The 18,856-nt window shown below is 42.5% G+C and overlaps 1 protein-coding gene across 1 annotated transcript in view; it reads right to left on the bottom strand.

The window, feature by feature from the left end:
* LOC311240797 (far upstream element-binding protein 2-like) overlaps positions 1 to 18,483 on the bottom strand; it is a 41,978-nt gene extending 23,495 nt beyond the window's left edge. Inside the window, exons 1-8 of the mRNA XM_084329382.1 lie at positions 18,125 to 18,483; positions 17,518 to 17,617; positions 13,421 to 13,483; positions 11,702 to 11,738; positions 11,100 to 11,158; positions 5,887 to 5,958; positions 5,674 to 5,731; positions 5,307 to 5,544 (exon numbers count right to left, since the gene is read on the bottom strand). Coding sequence (XP_084185508.1) covers positions 5,307 to 5,544; positions 5,674 to 5,731; positions 5,887 to 5,958; positions 11,100 to 11,158; positions 11,702 to 11,738; positions 13,421 to 13,483; positions 17,518 to 17,617; positions 18,125 to 18,250 — 753 coding nt within the window. The 5' untranslated portion in view covers positions 18,251 to 18,483. The remainder of the gene's footprint in view (positions 1 to 5,306; positions 5,545 to 5,673; positions 5,732 to 5,886; positions 5,959 to 11,099; positions 11,159 to 11,701; positions 11,739 to 13,420; positions 13,484 to 17,517; positions 17,618 to 18,124) is intronic.
* Between the last annotated feature and the right edge of the window lie 373 nt (positions 18,484 to 18,856).

Raw genomic sequence — 18,856 nt, 5'->3', positions numbered from 1 at the left:
TAATTTAAATGAATGCAATGATTTTGACGGGCGCGATTAATTGCTATTTGCGCGTTTGTTTTAATGAGGCGGAACCAGTGCCCCTTGTCAGTCACTGTCCGTGTTGGGAGGCGGGCCGCTGGCCTTACTACAGCACAGCACAGGAGCTCCGTGGGGCAACACCACATAGCTTAACTACATTTCTCAATAGTGTTGCTCCTTTTAACCAAGTAGCGTTATTTGTAGTGTAACGTTAGAATAACACAGAATAACGTTAATACAATTACATGCATCATTGTTTACAATGAACGGGTGGGGCTAGTCAAAGGACTGGAGACGGGGACAAGTTAAACATGAATTAATTTATTATAACAGGTCGTTTTCGAGTCGTGCTGCAGTGCCTACGCACCACAGCTATTCTATTATAATACTGCTTTGACGCTTCCTCCTCATCGTTGATTGCCTGTAGTAGCTGCATCTAACGTTAGTAGCTAACGTTAAAACTAAAAAACACAACCGGACGAGACAAGTTGTCGGCTAGGATAATCACAACAATACTTCCGGTCCGGTCGGTGGGCTTCAAAATAAAAGTCTTAAACACCGGAAAAGACGGAGCGGTGGGCTTCAAAATAAAGGTTTTGGGAAATAAATTTCTCAAAAAAATTCTCTAACCGGTCGCAATAATATCGCTTATCGCGATATTTTCGGGGGCAATTAATCGCCCAGCAAAATGTGTTATCGTGGCAGGGCTAAATATATGAATGAAAAAGTATAACGTTCCTACATCCTGCATGATAGATAATCGATGTTGAATGGGCCATAGTAATGTCAATTTAGCAATACAATTTAAAAAGTTATAGCCCTGCACAGAAGGTGAACATCTCCATAGGCTTAGACTGGTGGCAGTGATCATACATTGATGGATAGAAGCGTGACAGTTAATGTGTTAAAGGACACACTAAAGGTGAAGACATCTTTCAAGCCTTCACGGAGTTCGCTAAGCAGAGCAAACTGCCCCTCCATAAACTCATCTCCATTACAACCGATGGTGCACCAGCCATGGTTGGCTGTAATAATGGGTTCATCGGACTGTGCAAAAAAAGCGACGCTTTCCCGGACTTCCTTAATTACCACTGCATAATTCACCAACAAGTGCTGTGTGCTAAAATTTTAAATATGAAGGAAGTTATGGATATCGCTATGAAGATTGTGTGCTCAGGGCAAGGAGCCTACAGAGGAGGCTATTTCGTGCACATATGGAGGAGACGGGGGCAGCGCACACCGACCTGCTGCTGCACACAGATGTAAGGTGGCTGAGCAGAGGTACATTTCTGGAGAGATTCAGCGAGTTGCTGCCTGAAATTAAAGTTTCTCAAGCTTGCTAAACATGCCGAATATACACATCTAGAGGACAACTGGCTTTTGAATTTGGCATTCATAACCGATGTCACTGGCATGCTGAATAACCTGAATTTAGAGCTGCAGGGAAAGGATAATTGTGTAATAAACACGATCAGCTCAGTGAATGCTTTTAAAAGCAAGCTCACCATGTGGGCGAGAAGGCTGCAACGCAGTGACCTACGCAACTTTCCTCACATGCAAGCAGAACTTCAACGTCAGGGTGAGGACACAGCACAGTTTGATTGCACATTATGAGGAGCAAGTTCAAAGCATCTTGTCAGAGTTTGATAAGCGCTTCACAGACTTTTCAATACTTGAACCTGTTGCAAGCTACATGTGTTTTCATTTGGAACTGTAGATGTGGATGACATCACATCCAAAGTGGCCACACGGTTTAATCTGGACAGCCTTGCTGTGGAGAACGAGATCCTCACACTTCAAACTGAAATTGAGATTAAAGCCAGGGCAACACAAGGGATGAAGGCAGAGTTCTGGGAGCTACTGCTGCCTGAGAAGTACCCCAACCTCAGGAGATGTGCCATGAACTTAACAGCATTTTTTGGATCAACCTACCTGTGTGAGTCTGCTTTCTCTCACATAATCATCAAGTCAAAGTACAGAACCACAATGACAGATGACATTCTTGTGGACTGCCTGAGGCTTGCAACCTGCTTATGAGGGCCGACGGTCCACTCTACTGGTTAAAGTTGCTTACTCGTGAGTAGTACGTTCATTGATAAAGAAATATAATGTCCACAGCCGCTCCGGTGTAAAACAAAGATATCCAAATGGTTTATTTCTCCTCCACAGCGAAGTCTTTCTTTACAGAAGTGATCCTAAAGCTATTTTCCTAAACTAAAACTTGTTTGGCTGTTTACTGCCATGAAATATTCACGTCACTACTACAAGGTAAGAAAACTGTATTTTCCCAGTCTCCAAAATCACAGCCGACTCACTCAACACATGACAGAATTCCTCCACACCTGAAAGCCGTAAATCAACTTGCCGGCTCTTTCCACAGCAAAACGGTAGGCAAGGCACCCTGGTCTAGAAATACAGGCTTCAATCTATGTTGTTTATTCCATCTGTTTAGTACTGCTCAGCACTGAGATCTTCTTCTTCTTCTTCTTATTTGAATTTCCGGCAGTGTAGAGAGAGAGAATTGTTGCATATATATAGATAAACAAATGTTCTAGAATGTTTGATTATGACATCATACTGTGACATCACAAATGTTCTAGAATGTTTGATTATGACATCATACTGTGACATCACAAATGTTCTAGAATGTTCTATGACAAAGACGGTTCAATGACTTTATCTAAATCCAATCAATATTCCTAATGCCGTTTCAATGTAAGGTTATAAAAATAAACATAAACATTCATATAATACAATAACCTAAATATACAGCTAAGCCCCATTGTATTCTGAAATGTAGACTTTAACAGTGTAGGCAACTAAGCCAATAGAAATAAGGTATAACTCATGAGTGCTTTGGCTCCTATACACTGCTCCTACAACCCAGACTTTGAAAAACTAGCTTCCTCTTCCCAGTGCCAGCGTTCTCACTAAGGTAGAGACTGACATTTAATTAAAAAAAAATAAAACATAAAGGAGAACTATCAGTGACTGTTGACGGGCCTTTTTGTGGAATTGTTTTTTGATTGTATTCAACTTTTGCTTTGGCAATGTAAACATGTTTTCTTTGAATTTAATTGACTGTGTGTTGTCAGTTGCAATGTGACAGCTCTGTTTACACATCATTCCTATTCCCTTTTAATTGTACATATATCATTTTTGTTTTGATTGTATTGTATTGTTCCACTTTTGCTTTGGCATTGTTCCACTTTTGCTTTGGCAATGTAAACATATGTTTTCTCACGCCCATTGAATTGTGTGTGTGTTGTCAGTGTGTATGCAGAGTGTGAAATAAATGAGTCATGCTGCCTGCATGCCCAACGTGAGAAGTTAGTCTTGTCATTCTTGTAATTCCTACACTACACTGTTACAATGATATATAAAATATCATATTATATACCCATTCAATATGCACATGACATAGCATACACTAAAACTACCAATCAAGCACTGTGAACGAAAATTTGGCCCCATAATTACTCATGCGATCCGGATATGGCGTGAATAAAAAAAGAAAAAAAATCCTAACCCACAAAAATGGCACAATCATACTCCCTTATTCAATAACAATGCACTCTTAATTGGAAAACGACCTATAAGATTCCCTATATGGGAAGAGCAAGGCATACACTCATTAGGGGATGTTTTTAACAAACAGGGTTTTTGTAGTGATAAAGAAATACGCAAAAAATTTAATCTCACCAAGTCCACATGGCTTTTTCACAAACAGTTAGAGCTATGTTTGAAGTCTCACGGTGTTCCATTAGACAGACCAATTGAACACCACAGATACCACAAATTCTTCTACTCAAGAGAGACATCGAGAGGTTTTGTTTCAGAATTTTATCATCAATTACTAACGTCCTCGTATGAAACCCTCCAACTTGACTCTGTCTGGAGGAGGGATATACCAGACCTGGAAAATGACTTTGATTGGCAAGGAGCCTGGGCAAATGTCCGACTTACATCAAGGAACCCGGATCATCAACAAATCAATCTTAACTATATTCACAGGACATACTTGACTCCTATAAGACTGTGCCGAATGGGGCTTAAACAAGATTCCAAATGCACCCAATGTACAAATGGGGACGAAGGGACATTTATGCACATGTATTGGGACTGCTCACCAGTTAAGGCATTCTGGAAAGATGTGACCCAACAAATATCAAAACTCGTATCTTGGAATATACCTGTACACCCCTCGGTATTACTATTGAATGATGTTTTTGAGTTTGCAGTGAATCCACAGCTAAAGAGATTGGTTTTATCGGGTATCACAGTAGCTAAGAAGCTGATCGCATCACGCTGGTTTCAACCGGAAAAAATGTGCCGTAAAGTTTGGTTTCTTACATATCTCGATGTAATTTACCATGAAATATCTACAGCAAGAATTCTGGGTCTCAATGAATCCAAAATGTCAATGTGGTTAGAAGTGGTGGAGAGAATAAAAGCTAGCTTATAATGGTAGTGTCTGGTTAGGTGCGAGGGATAGTGGAGGTACTTCTCAAGGTGGGGTCCGGGAGGGGGGGGTTCGAGCTGAGCTGAGTGTGTAGGTTTTTTTAGATAACAGGTATTAGGGGTATATCTTATATAAGACAACTAACTAAAATGTGCCCTGACAATTAATGCTTGTATATCTTATTGTGTGTTGTCATGTTTGTTTATATGTTTGTTTAAAAAATAATAAAAAAATAAAATACAAAAATATGCACATGACAGAAAATATATGCCATATAATATTTTCCGTCATGTGCATATTGAATGGGTATTACTAATACTAGCCGAGAGTAGGTCAAATTTGGGCTGGTAGCTCTCGGCTAGGTGGCAAATTAAAAAGTAGATCTTGGTTCAAAAAAGGTTGGGCACCCCTGATGTAGATGTTAAATGGCCACAGTATGGTGTGTGTCAGTGTAGCTGTTTGATGGACACAGTATGGTGTGTGTCAGTGTAGCTGTTTGATGGCCACAGTATGGTGTGTGTCAGTGTACCTGTTTGATGGCCACAGTAGGGTGTGAGTCAGTGTAGCTGTTTGATGGCCACAGTAGGGTGTGTGTCAGTGTAGCTGTTTGATGGCCACAGTATGGTGTGTGTCAGTGTACCTGTTTGATGGCCACAGTATGGTGTGTGTCAGTGTATCTGTTTGATGGCCACAGTATGATGTGTGTCAGTGTAGCTGTTTGATGGCCACAGTAGGGTGTGTGTCAGTGTAGCTGTTTGATGGCCACAGTAGGGTGTGTGTCAGTGTAGCTGTTTGATGGCCACAGTAGGGTGCGTCAGTGTACCTGTAGCTGTTTGATGGTCTCCCCACCCTTGCCGATGACAAGGCCGGCTTTGCCCGCAGGGATCATCATCTCCAGCACCGTGCCGCTGCCGCCACCGCCGCCGCCGCCACCACCACCACCGCCACCGCCGCCGCCGCCGCCGCCACCACCACCCTGCCCATTGCTGCTAGACTCGTGGAAGGAGGGGGGCGTACCCCGCCCCCGAGACACTATTTCGTTCAGTAGCATCTTAGCTTTCCTAGTTGGGGAGGAGAAGTTAAAAGAGACGGGTATCAAAATATAGATGTGTGGATTCATGTTTGTCAGTAAAAATATCATAATGGTATTAGACATTATATATATATATATATAGATACGCGACACTTACTCTACGGAGTCGAGGGACCCTGTAAGAGTGACGTTCCTCTCTGGATTACCTCCACTGTCTGGACACAAACACACACACACACACACACATGTGAATGTACAACTCAGGAGAACCACAGGCCTAAAACAGACTTTTAAAAAGTTACATGTTAACTTAAGGATTAGGTTAACCATTGTATCAGTGAGCTGGGGTCTTCTCAAGGTCACACAGTACCTGGGGCAATCTGAACCTTGCAGCCGGACTCCTGCTGGATCTTATTGATCTGTTCCCCTCCACGACCAATGACTAGGAGCCAAGGAGAAGAGAGGGTGTTTTAATGATGGGAGCAAAGTTGTTTATAAAACAGTTTATCATAGAATAAGGAACGATCAATGCAGAGGCGGCAGATGATACAGTAACTAGCAGTACTGGGCCCCGTTCCCTGTACGTGGCTAACTGAGTTAGCCGGATCCACGAAGCAGGTCAAATCACTATGGCAACAGATCGAAAAATGTTAACCTGCTCCAGCGCAGGTTTAGTTAAGTTAGCTGGATACACTGGCCACTCCCTCAGAAAAAAATGCCAGCTCCCTTCCTCAGAGATCCCATTCTGAATGTTTTTGTGCTTAGTTTTTCTAGAGGAGTCACAAGCAAGGGGGGGGGGGTCGCGGGATGATTTCCAGAATGTATTGATTTTATAGAACGTGTGAAATAGGCCTATAATTAAAATACATTAAACTGGTCAAAGAAATGCCGTTGAAATGTAAAATAATAGACCTAAAATGCTGATAAATCATAGTCAGCCTATTTTCCTGATTTCCTACATACTGCACGTCAGAGCTAGGGCGTGCGCGACACCCGTTTGAGCAGAGGGATGAGGCTCGCTTGTTTGACGGAGAATGCGTCCCAGCAAGGCTAGCATATTTGTCTATAGCATATTTGCTCAAATTAATGGACTTAATCTGTCACTACAAGGTGAAAACACAACCATCCTGTTGTTCAATGATAAAAATACAAGTGTTCACAAGGAAATCAAACGGTGAGTTCTGGATATCAATTGAGGGGGAATACGCACAGCCAGGGCCCGAAATTAGAGCCCGCCACCGCGCGCAGTTTTTACATTTGGCGACTCCCACTGAGAGGTTTGCCTGCCGTGTGGCGGGCAATAAGTCATGTGAAAACCAAAAATCATGATCCAATTCTTAGCGCAGTTCTCACTCGCTGTCGCTGTCTCAGCACAGACATGCAGCGCACCGCGCACTGCTGCTCCTACCCCTCCCGCACCCGTTTCTGTATGCTGCATGTAAACAGAGGCTATTGCCTCGGACAGTCACCGTGACCTCGTGAGCCAATGTTAGCTACTGTTACAAAATGACCCAGTCAACTATTCACTTTTAGTTTAATACATGAGGCATTGTGTAACGTTATCCAGCCGGCTAGCTACTGATAGCTCCCGACATTAACAACTGCTCCAGCAAGTGTCCAGTGCATAAATACCTCCGTTGGCTAGGTAGCTCATGTTAGCCCACCTTAGCTCACTAATCACTACGAAATGTCCCAGTAAACTAAATAGTTCAGAGGCGTTGTCCCAACGCCATCCAGCAGTAGCTACAGATAGCTCCCGACATCAATGTCCTACAACATGCGTATTCGAGCCCCTGGCTTACATCGCATGAGGGCTGCTGAATAGGGGCTAGCTGCAGCGCAGGAGAATCCTTTCATGCTGAATGTAGAGTTTAGGGTTCAGCTGCAGCGCCGGAGAATCCTTGCTGGAGCTGGAGGCCACTCGAGTATACACACAGACAGTGGAGCTGTTTGCAGACAGCGAGGTGGCGATGTCTCACAGACAATACAACTACAAGTATGATTATATAATATATATATTTTATTAACACTTTGACTGCCATGAAACGTCTTTTCACGTCATTGCTGGCCATGCTCAAGTTGCCGGGGGACGCTGTACAGCGTCCTTATATCAATATTTCAAAAATCTGCGATCGGATTCATATGTCCCCTCCGCTGGCCTGAGATCCACCAGCAGGACCCACTGAGCTCTCTGGCGGTTCAGGAGCGCCATCTGGTGGCCGATCGGCGCAATCGCCAAACAGGATGTTGAATAGAGGTTGTCCTAGACGACCGTAGTACTTCCGGCGCTCGCTATAGGTCCCGCGACTCTGGCTCGTCACACTACACAGTGATCGATTGCCAATAACTCGATAAACAACATGATTTGGACGTATATACCATTATACAAGCTGGAGATGGACCGGGTAAATTTACATCCCATAATGATAAGATTTCAACTCGACGATGATCGCCCAACGGCGCGCGGAGACTGGGGTGAGTTTCAGCGTGTAACGTTACCGTCTTCGATACTAACTGCTATTATCAACATTTGACCCACATTAGATGATTGGTATAACGCTGCCCACGGAATTATAAACGCCCCCTAGCCCATCCGGTCAACATCAGATGACGTGTAGTAACTTCTAGAAGTACGTCTAGTTGGAATTTTTTATATCGCGCTGATTGCCATAAAACTGTATTGCATCATCAATATAATGCATTTGGGGCTATAGATCACGTTCTGGAGAAAGCTGCAGAAAGAGATGAAAACATACTTATACATTAGACTAGAGCTGCCGCGGTATTGATGTTTCCCTTACCGCACACATTTGCAAAATATTTCCTACCGCCGCGGTTTTTACCGCACACACACAAAAAAAAGTTTGAATGCATTTTTTTTGTAGTCTACTCTTTATAGCATATAGCCTGCCTCTAGTCTAAATGTCTATCTTTAGAGGATGACTTTGCAGCATGAATATTGTTTGGGATTCGGCATGCACGCATTAGTTATTAAAAGTGAAACACGGATTCGAAGTCTCCCCTCGGTGTCGCGAGCAGGGGTGGTAGCGGCGCGCCCGCCGGTTACCCCCCCGACCCTTTCTTCTTCTTATTATAACGTTACTACTTATGATTACAAAGGCATTCGATTTGTGGCATTAACGTTAGTATAGTTACACGTTCGTATTTACCGGACCATAGCAAGGCAAGCGTTACTCAATTAATATCTAAGTTCCTTTCTTTGCTCAGAGCGTGCCGAGTTGTACCCATTCTGCGGTCCGTTAATAAAGTTTTCAATCAGACAAGTGTATAGAACGAAGGGCTTTTATTATAACATTTCGTTGCAGTAAAATCATTATGCCTCGTTCCCTGAGGAGCGACGGCGTCTGTAAACCGTAATCCACTCCGGTCTCCGGTGGGAGCTAACGTACTATTAGCCGTGTTGTGATGGCTGAGATTCAGGAAGTAAAAGCACTGCAAGATGCTCCAAGCATGTGACTCGTATCTCTTCTGACCAATCAGTGGTCTGCAGTGTTTCATGTGACTTTTCTGGTACCCAATAGGGTCGCTTGGAATCTCGACAGAGAAGTAGGGTATATCTGCAGAGCCGCAAGCCCAACGAGAGCGTAATAATAATAATATAATAAAAAACAGCTGTGATGCCGGTATTCAGCCCAACGCTGCGGTGGGCATGATGTAACAGCGATACCGCGGTAATACCGATACCGCGGCAGCTCTAGGCAGGCGTATGTCTGATTTTTTATATATATATATTTTTTTTTTTTATGGATTGTGATTATGAATTTAACTGTTTTTATAATTGTTGTACGGCGACCTTGAGTGCCTTGAAAGGCGCCTTATAAATAGAATGAATTATTATTATTATCCATCTCATTAGGCGAGTTGAACATTAGCCTTCTAAATGAAACGTGCTATATGTATTAATTTTATGGTTGTTTGATTACCGTGTTATTTTGTGTAGTTATTGTGCGTGTTAAAAGCCTCCAATGCTTATTAGTGCGTGTGTGTGCGAACGTTTGCATGTTTCAACCACCTCCTATAATAGTGGGGGTTGCGGATCTCCGACACTTATTTCGGGGGTCGCGGCCTGAAAACTTTGGGAACCATGTATTTATATAGTACATGATACCTAAGCGCATACAGTACATATGTCCTCATCATAAGTATCTATAAATTCATATCAATTAGATACTCTTTGGGCTTGTTTTTATCTACTACTTATTCTGAAAGAGTTGAAATAATTATTTTCGCTAGTAAGATCTCATTAAAGAAATATAATAATCTGATTGATTGGGGTAATGAGGCACTTCAAATTAGCCTATAGATATGCATTTAACTTGTTGGCGATATTTTCCCATTAGAAAATCATGGTTTCAGCGAACAACATCTGCTGCCTTTCCACGCGCAATTATCCTAAAAGTCTGAGTCTAAAAGAACCGAGATAGCCTGACTTCAATCACCGGGTTAATTGAATCTGGCTAATGGGACTTTTGATCGACTTAGTTGAACCAGGTATGGGGAACAGGGCCCTGGTCAGGGACAAAACGTATTCCAGAGGCAGTGATTTCCCAGAACATTGTCCATGGCATCTTTAATCACTGTAAACAAGTGGGTTTTTTTTATATGAAGCACCTCCTAGGCCAGCGATGACACCAACGCACTCAAATCATTCACCCTAGTGGCGGCTCACAGGCATGACAGTTCAATACATGAGACAATGCTACTCATCTCTGGCTACATTCACACAGCAAGCCTTGGTGCTTCTTTTAATATGACTGTTGACTGAGGCCACACAGCGAAGAATTTGACCCGACATATGAAAGTGGCCCAAATCAGAATTTAAGTGATCAGTGTTCACATCTGAAAAAAACGTATGAGTCACAAAATAAAAATAAAAAAATATTTTAAAATAAAGATTTGGGCCACTTTTGCCTGCAGTCTTAACGCAGCTTATGACATGGCTTGTCCTTGTTTGTCTGTTGGGTCAGGACCCAAAAAACGGTCCACAAGCCCCTCTCTGGTGGGTTTCCAGTAAGTAGGGCTGACCTTCAATTTTTTTTGGAATTCGAAGCTTCGGGGCTGAGATTCGATTTTAATTCGAAGCTTCGAGATAAAAAAAAAATTAAAATTAAAAAAAAAAAATTTACGTTGTGGGACTTGTACAGCACTTTGTTCAACTTCGTCAGTGCTGTAAAGTTTAAACCTTTTTAAATCTTAGACAAACTAAACACTTTGCTTTCATGAAATATTGTAAGCAGTCATTTGAGGCTTTATAAAAGCAGCACAATGAACACAAATCTGTCAGTGCCGAGTCCGACCTCATCTTAAATAACAAATAGCATTGCTTGTTGTAGTTAACAAAGAGGCAGAGTTGATTTTGCACCCAAAAAAAAAGATCATATATATATATATTTTTTTTTTTAAATAGATTTATTTTCATATTCGAATCCCATGCCCATCGAACGAAGCTTCGAAGTATTTAAGACAGCCCTACCAGTAAGCATTCATTATACTACCGGTAGGTGCCCTACTGAACCCCTACTATAAGGAATGAGACATTAGATTGAAGAGGGCTGAACTTACCCAGTCCCACCATGCTGTCTGGAACACTGTAGTTCTCTGAGACGGAGCTGGGCCTGGCACTGGTACAGAGAGGAACACAGTTCAAAACACCACCTCGTACATTCCTCTACTTCACCTTCTATATTTCATCAAGTTTCAAGTTTAGCTTTATTTCTCGCATATAAAATGGTACATATGTACATTATAGTGAAATGCTTGGTTCTGTATGACCCCCCTGAAATTGTGCTTCATATAGTAAGAAAAATATTTATTTCCATAACAACTGTTCAGATCAAGCCTCCTTTGTGATATCATACCCGGGATACAAAATCAATTAGCTCTCCTTTTTGTAGTAGGGGCCACTACTTAATCTACTGCTCAATTTGTAAAGGTTTTATACTGTTGGGTGTGGGGTAGCCAATCAGAAAAGGGAATAATACATTTTGAATGTGGTGTGTTGCTACAACCACCAACATGTCCTGTTTAACACAAGGGAAGAAAGAGGTGCTGGAACATAAACCATCTGAATTAGATTTAGACTGGTGTCGTTGGGATGGGGGGCAAACATGTTTCACTAGTCAAATCATATAGAATTGTTGAAAAGATAAACACATGACCGTTACCTCTGCTGTGCAAGAGCAGCCAGCTGAGCTCCAATGGCTAGGAGAGGAGAGAGAGACAGAGTGAGAATGACAGAGTGGGAGAAGGTTCAGATTGCTGACCAACTGCAACATGAGGATATGACAGAAGGGTAAAGGTACTAAAGGAGACATAGTGCAGGTAGACAAGGGTAAAGGAGACAATAGTGCAGGTAGACAAGGGTAAAGGGGCCATAGTACAGGTAGACAAGGGTAAAGGGGACATGGTACAGGTAGACAAGGGTAAAGGAGACAGTACAGATAGACAAGGGTAAAGGGGACATAGTACAGGTAGACTAGGGTAAAGGGGACAGTGCATATTAGTGCAGGTAGACAAGGGTAAAGGAGACAGTGCATAGTGCAGGTAGACAAGGGTAAAGGAGACAATAGTGCAGGTAGACAAGGGTAAAGGAGACATAGTACAGGTAGACAAGGGTAAAGGGGACATGGTACAGGTAAACAAGGGTAAAGGAGACAGTGCATAGTGCAGGTAGACAAGGGTAAAGTAGACATCGTACAGGTAGACAAGGGTAAAGGAGACATAGTACAGGTAGACAAGGGTAAAGGGGACAGTGCATAGTGCAGGTAGACAAGGGTAATGGAGACATGGTGCAGATAAGACAAGGGGACAAATTGGCAATGCAGGTAGACAAGGGCAAAGGGAGACAGTCCAGGTAGACAAGGGCAAAAGGGGACAGTGCAGGTAGACAAGGGTAAAAGGGGACAGTGCAGGTAGACAAGGGTAAAGGGACAAACTAATGAAACAGGAATACTGTTGAGATTTGAGACATATTACCTAAAGATCCAGTACAATGATGTTAAAAAGCTTATTGTGGAACGTTAATGTCAGCTTCAAAAGATGTATTATCATTTGTTATTACATGGCGTTTTAACATTCTCCAAAATGCTTGATTGTGATTGGTCATTAGCGCTCGGTTGCCCCCGACAGCGGTCAGTTATTTCTCGATAACGGACCGCTGCTATGGGCAACGCGCAATAATGACCGCTGATACGGGTAACAAACGGTTCAATACTCAATACATTTTATTAGTATCAATACTTTTAGAATAGCCTGATGCTGTATTTTCTATAAGTTGAGTGGATGCATGACCAGAGCACTAGCTTTAATAATATAATAATAATATATTTGATTTGTAGGGCGCTTTATAGTTGTGGAGTAAATCCCAAAGCACTACATTGTAAAAGAACATAAAATCTAGCAAAAGAGTAAAAAAAAAAAAATTAATAATCGATTATGTTCCGTCACTGCATCGATGCAGAATCGTTTCATAAATTAGTTTGTGGGCTAGCTATCCGATAATCGAGGGGCCAATCAGGGTAACCCGAGTAGATTATGCAATCTCCGGGGAAACAGATTTGATATCCAAAATGGTTCGATTCTCTTGATGTCCAGGGGGATAGAGATCAAAGGGCTTTAGTAATCATTTTCACAGTAGGTCTAACATTTTGTGTGATGTTACATCAACATACCTTCTTGTAAACAAGACATTCAAAAACGTTTAATTGTACTGAATCTTCTATATAAAAATAAAAACACGGCAGAAGAATACACCATTGGCCATAATCGTACGGCGGCCATTTTGCTCTTATGTCATGCTCCGGGTTGGGTGGAAAGGAACCCAACCTGAGCATGACATAAGAGCAAAATGGCCGTGGTGTGAATATGGGTGGAGTGATACTTACACAGTGCGGTGGCTGAGTCCAAGTCACTCTGTGTGGCGGCCATTTTCTTACTGTCGGGTTGATCTGTGACAAGAGCAAATGGCGTCTATTGTCGCTTTTTCATCGTCACAAAAGGAACTTTCTCGAAAAGGAGAACCCGCCTACATCATATGACATGCGACGCAGTAAGCAAACTAACGGTGCAGTTGATCACTGTGACGTCGGAAATGTATAGCATTCAAGTGCGCTAGTTACGTCGTGAAAAGTCAGAACCAATCGGATGCAAGGCAGCAGAATAACATTCGTTTTGATAATCCATGTTCACGATGAAGTATGTTTGCACCACAAAAGGTTAAGGGTCAGTGAAACTCATATCATGAAACTTCGTGGCGTTTTTGGATATTTACCACATGGTCAGCCACTAGAGTGCAACTTTCTGGTGGCGAACCTGTGGGATTTCCAACTTTAGGACTTGATAAGGACCAACTGAATGCACAAATAGACCTCTCATGTGTGTCGTAATTTTAGGAGGGTGGGTCCAAAAAATGAGTATGATATGAAAATGAATGCGTTAAACAAGCTTCGTCTGATTCACACAGGCTCTTTATTGTGAACAAGGCGTTCTAATATACTTCTTTCGTGTAACGTCAGAGGTCCAACTCCGTATCTTGTAGCCATGCCCTTAACTCTGGTCCCACATCAAAGAGGCTGGCTTCCGAGGGTGGTTTGTATAGGGGGCAGATGGTCAGGATGTGGTCAACAGTCTGCTCAGGGTCTCCTAGAGCCATATGAAATCCGCGTTCACGGAATCGCGGAATTAACCAATAAAAATGGAATCAACTGCAAAACGTGGAATATTGCAGAATTTGGCCTAATCTGGACTGAAATTCCGTTTTTGGGTGGAACGTTTGGTGCACACGCAACCGGGGAGGCGGGGACGCTATAGCGTGTTACACACAACACAGCGGTGCTCAAGCGTCTGGCTGCTTCAGTGTTAACATCGTCAAGAAGCTAAGAAATTCTGCAATAAGCCCTCAATTCAGAGCAGAACAGTATCCTAATGACTTTTATGCCTCCGGTGATGAGGTGTTTTGCAAATTCTGTCAACGTTCCCTGGACTGGACCCACAAAAACACTTGCGACACTATTGTGATTAAATAGCTATAACGTTAGGACATGATAGCTTCTAGCTAAATCTAGTGCACCCATCCATTTGTTTAATGCAAACGATTGTCATTATACACTGCCCTTTATAATCTAAATAAACTTAAATAGCTATGAAACGTTACAGTACATAGGACTATAGATGGAAATGATAGCTTCTTGCTAAATCTAGTGCACCCATCCATTTGTTTAATGCAAACGATTGTCATTATACACTGTCCTTTATAAACGAAATAAACTAAACTAAAGGTGCCTAAATTATGCATTACTATATTTCATCACAATATAATAGACATAGCTAGGCTAACATTGTCATTGTGATAATGTCAGTAGTAGCTAGCTGTATCTATTGCTTACACTTGAAATGTGTATTTTTATTTTGTCACAATATTAATTGAAAAATATTGTGTAAAATTGAACTGTATTTCTGAGTTGCAGCACTTAAACACATTAAATGGACTGTTATATCTTATTCAATTGTGGACATTTATTCATTCCCACTTATTAGACACTATTTCTGATGGTAAAATGAGCATAAAAAGCAAAATACAGAATTCTGAAATATTAAAACGGAAAAAACGGAATTTGGGAAAAAATTTAATGGAATTTGGAAAATAATAAAACGGATTTCATATGGCTCTAGGGTCTCCACACTCGCATGCAGCGCTGTCTGCCAGGCCCCACTTCTTTAATGATGCTTTAAAGCGACCAACCCCAGATCTTAAACGGTTCAGCAGAACCCATTGCCGGCGTGGAAGATAGTCTCCTTTGACCGATATGGCAAGGGATTTATAATTTCAAAAGCGGCAGTACATAATATTTTATTTTATTTTTAATAAAGTAAAAATCACTAGCCAAAACTAGCTTAGCATTGCAGCTCTGGTCACCCAACATCACCAGAGTTAGTGCATTCTTGTCGCCGTGGTGTAAAGAAATTGCAACATCTGGTCATTTAGTGTTAGCAATTTGCCTTTTAAAATAACAGAATCCTTTGGTGAAATGCAATTTCCCCATTAACCACACATGCAGTATCATGGACAAAATTACGGGTAAACGGTAAAGGACCACTTTGTCAAAATGACAACACGTACGTGGTCTATAGAAGAGGCTCTTGTTGTACCTACAATCGTGTTATTTATTATTTTGGAGGGGGTTCACGCTGCCATTAAAAAATTTTTGTCATGAACCCCCCACAGCTAGCTGCTACAGATGTGGCAACACATTTCTTGACTAGTTACAATGGAGCGCTGCTAGCTTCACCTCCAAGTGTTCTTGGATCTCGCGTTTAGTAGCACCTCCTGAGCTGCTCCAAGATGGAGTTCCGAGAACCTCATGTAGAACCTTCCAATTTTGGAACCTGTGAGCTTGGCACGACAGCGCAGTTCGCCAGGCAAGTTCTTACAGTGGAAAAGGGCCACGAGTCTCGCAGTATGGAAGTGTCAGTGTGTGTGAGTGTGTTGCAGGACAAGTCTACATTAGCTCTATTGAGCTTTGTATGCATGTATATACAACAGCTCTATAACGAACTGCTGAGGACCAACACAATAACAAGCCGCTGCTGAAATACAGTATAGAAATGACCCATTTTCACTCCGAAGTCTCCTTTCAAATTCTCTAGCCAATCTGTTCATTTCCGGTAATGGTGGCTTCTTCTGTGGTTTTCTGGGAAAGTCATTAACACTTTGCATGCCACGCCCGAGATTTCTCAGGTTTACCCCCCCCGCGGGTTGAATGCCCACTCACGAGAATTCTCGTATTTTCTCTTTTTTTTTTTGCGATCTGAAATCATATTTCATCAACCAAGTCTACCGTTGGAAATTCAACTACCTCAGGCGCTCAGATGTGAAAAAAGCGCCCCCCATCGTCTCCCAGGTGGTAATTCACCCTTTTGGATTGAACTCAATGAAAATGAATGAGAAAAAAAAACCTGCACTCGACATTTTACTTCTCACTCACGCAGCCGGCATCTACCAGCTTCATGCTGGACTCTCGGAGCCGTGGGGAATATGTGTTTTACTGTATACACAGTGGATCACTAAAAGGAGCGATTTTTTCGAATAGCGATCAGGAATTGGAATAATCCATTTGGATACCATCTGATCTCAGGTAAGGAATCTATGTTACAAGTCTAAGGATAATCAGACCCGTTTTCACGGATATAAGCTTTTATGTGATATGATATCACTGTTTGACTGTGCGCGCCGTCAGGAAATAGGAGAAGCGATTTTCAGCGCGCGCCACGAGCGTGCATGCGTACACATATACTATCGATAATCTAGCGTTTATTTGAAAACTATTCATAAATAGGCCGAACAATGACAACGTTCTAGAATATTCCAGTAAAAGGAGATCATGGAAACCTCTTTTCTCCGTGAAAACGAGGGGTTTTCTAAATGCTATGAAAGGGAAATGAACCAATAAAAAAACAACCTGCTTCGGCAATGTTGACTGGAAATAAGTCATTGATAATGCGACGGGCAGATTAGACACAGCCATAATTTAAAACATAGATTAGGCGATATTAACGTTAACATTGAAGTGGCCTTGGGCATTCAAGGGGGTAAAAAGGAAAACACGGCTGGCTCTCAAAGTGTTAAGCGCCATTACCGGAAATGAACAGGTCGGCTGAAGGATTTGAAAGGAGACTTGAGAAAGAAGTCATTTTATACTGCATTTCAGCTGGGGCTTGCGTTTTTACCCCACCGGCCTTTGTCAAGCCTTCTGTTGATTCCTTTGAAAAAACAATGCCATGGGAACTTACAATAATTAGTTAGGACTTGTTATTGACTTAACCCTCAGAATCCACAGTGGTTCGTTATATAGCTTTGTATATACATACATAGCAAGCTCAATAGAGCCATGTCTCTACATAATAAATATTTTGTCTGCCTCTAAAATGTAGCTCTGTGAATGTCGGACTCAATACAGTGATGGCAGAGTTCAATCAGTGTTACCTGGATCCTCCAGCCGTCGTTTCTGTGTAGAGAATGGAAATCCATCCGATGCGTTGCTATTGTTCATAGGAGGTCCATCGCCCCCAATCTTAGCTGCAATCTGGTGAACAGAAGAAGGACCACGTAGTCACTTGAGGATACAAACTAACCCTCTCTGGTAGCGTTAGCTGAATGCATGGCACTGGAGAACAAACGGCTCCTCGCCATCTACTTATAGGTGCACGCGTCGCCGTCTCTAGGCCTAACGCTGTGTCTTGCACAACATTGAACTTGCCTCGGATATAATGGTCGTGGAGGCATGATGATAGCCAGCGAGCTATGCTAACTACGTTACTTAAGCTGGGGACATTTTTTAGGAAGAAATATCTGTGCATGACTTAACGAACTACCTACAATTAGCTTGGTAACATATTGTATTATGTATTTAGACAAACAAAAACAAAAAGCATCCCACCTTTAAGTGCCACACGGATAGCGTTTTGTGCCAGTTTTTTTTTTTTTTTTTTTGTAAAGCTAACCTAACTAGCCGTGTTAGCTCAGCGAGCTGCCTCCTTCGCTACTCGCGGTGTTGCCACTCTCAACGCGGCCGCTCCGCCGTCTCGCTCACCTGCCGGGCCCGTTGTACCGCGTCCGCGAAGGCATCCTTCTTTATACCCGCGCCGTTCCCGATAGCTCCCTGTCCACCGTGAGGTGCTCCAGCTCCGGATGGCGGCACCGTGTTGTATTCCGACATGTTTACAGCAAAAATAGCCGCGGGGAAAAGAGAGCGAGCTGCGCAGGAGCGGGAAGCCCAGCAGTCAAGACTCGGGGAGGGGCGAGGAGGAACGGTCGAGCCGGCGGAAGACACGCGGGAAGGTTCATTTGTTTTCCACACGGACACTATAAAAAGAAGGACGGGTCGTCACGTCAGAATATAGCAGCGTGCTACCCTCTACACTTGGTGCCCAGAGTCTGGTTCCAGTTCTATCGAAGCCTTCAAAATATACAAGCTATCTGAGGAAATATACACCAATCGGCATATCGAACGTTTGCTAGTCAACTTAACAATACAACCAATTGTCGATTATTCTGACGTCCGAGGTAACAACCTGTTTCAAAAGACAGGTCATTAACAACGAGAAGATGGCTGATCCAACTCAATGTCGGCCGAACTGAAAGTGTCCACACTTGGCACCGATCTGCTTTCACGCGTTACACAGTGACGTGATGACCCTTCCTTCTTTTGTAGTTTCCTTGGTTATCTAAAGCCAAGGGCGCACGCACAGGTGCGAAAATAAACTAGTAGGCTACGATCTTGGCCCAATCAAAAATGCATCTCATATTTTACATCATATATATA

The sequence above is a fragment of the Notolepis coatsorum genome (assembly GCF_963971535.1).
Source record: "Notolepis coatsorum genome assembly, chromosome: 14".
NCBI lineage: Eukaryota > Metazoa > Chordata > Actinopteri > Aulopiformes > Paralepididae > Notolepis > Notolepis coatsorum.
Note: the sequence above shows the minus strand (reverse complement) of the source record. Positions and strands in the feature narration are given on the sequence as shown.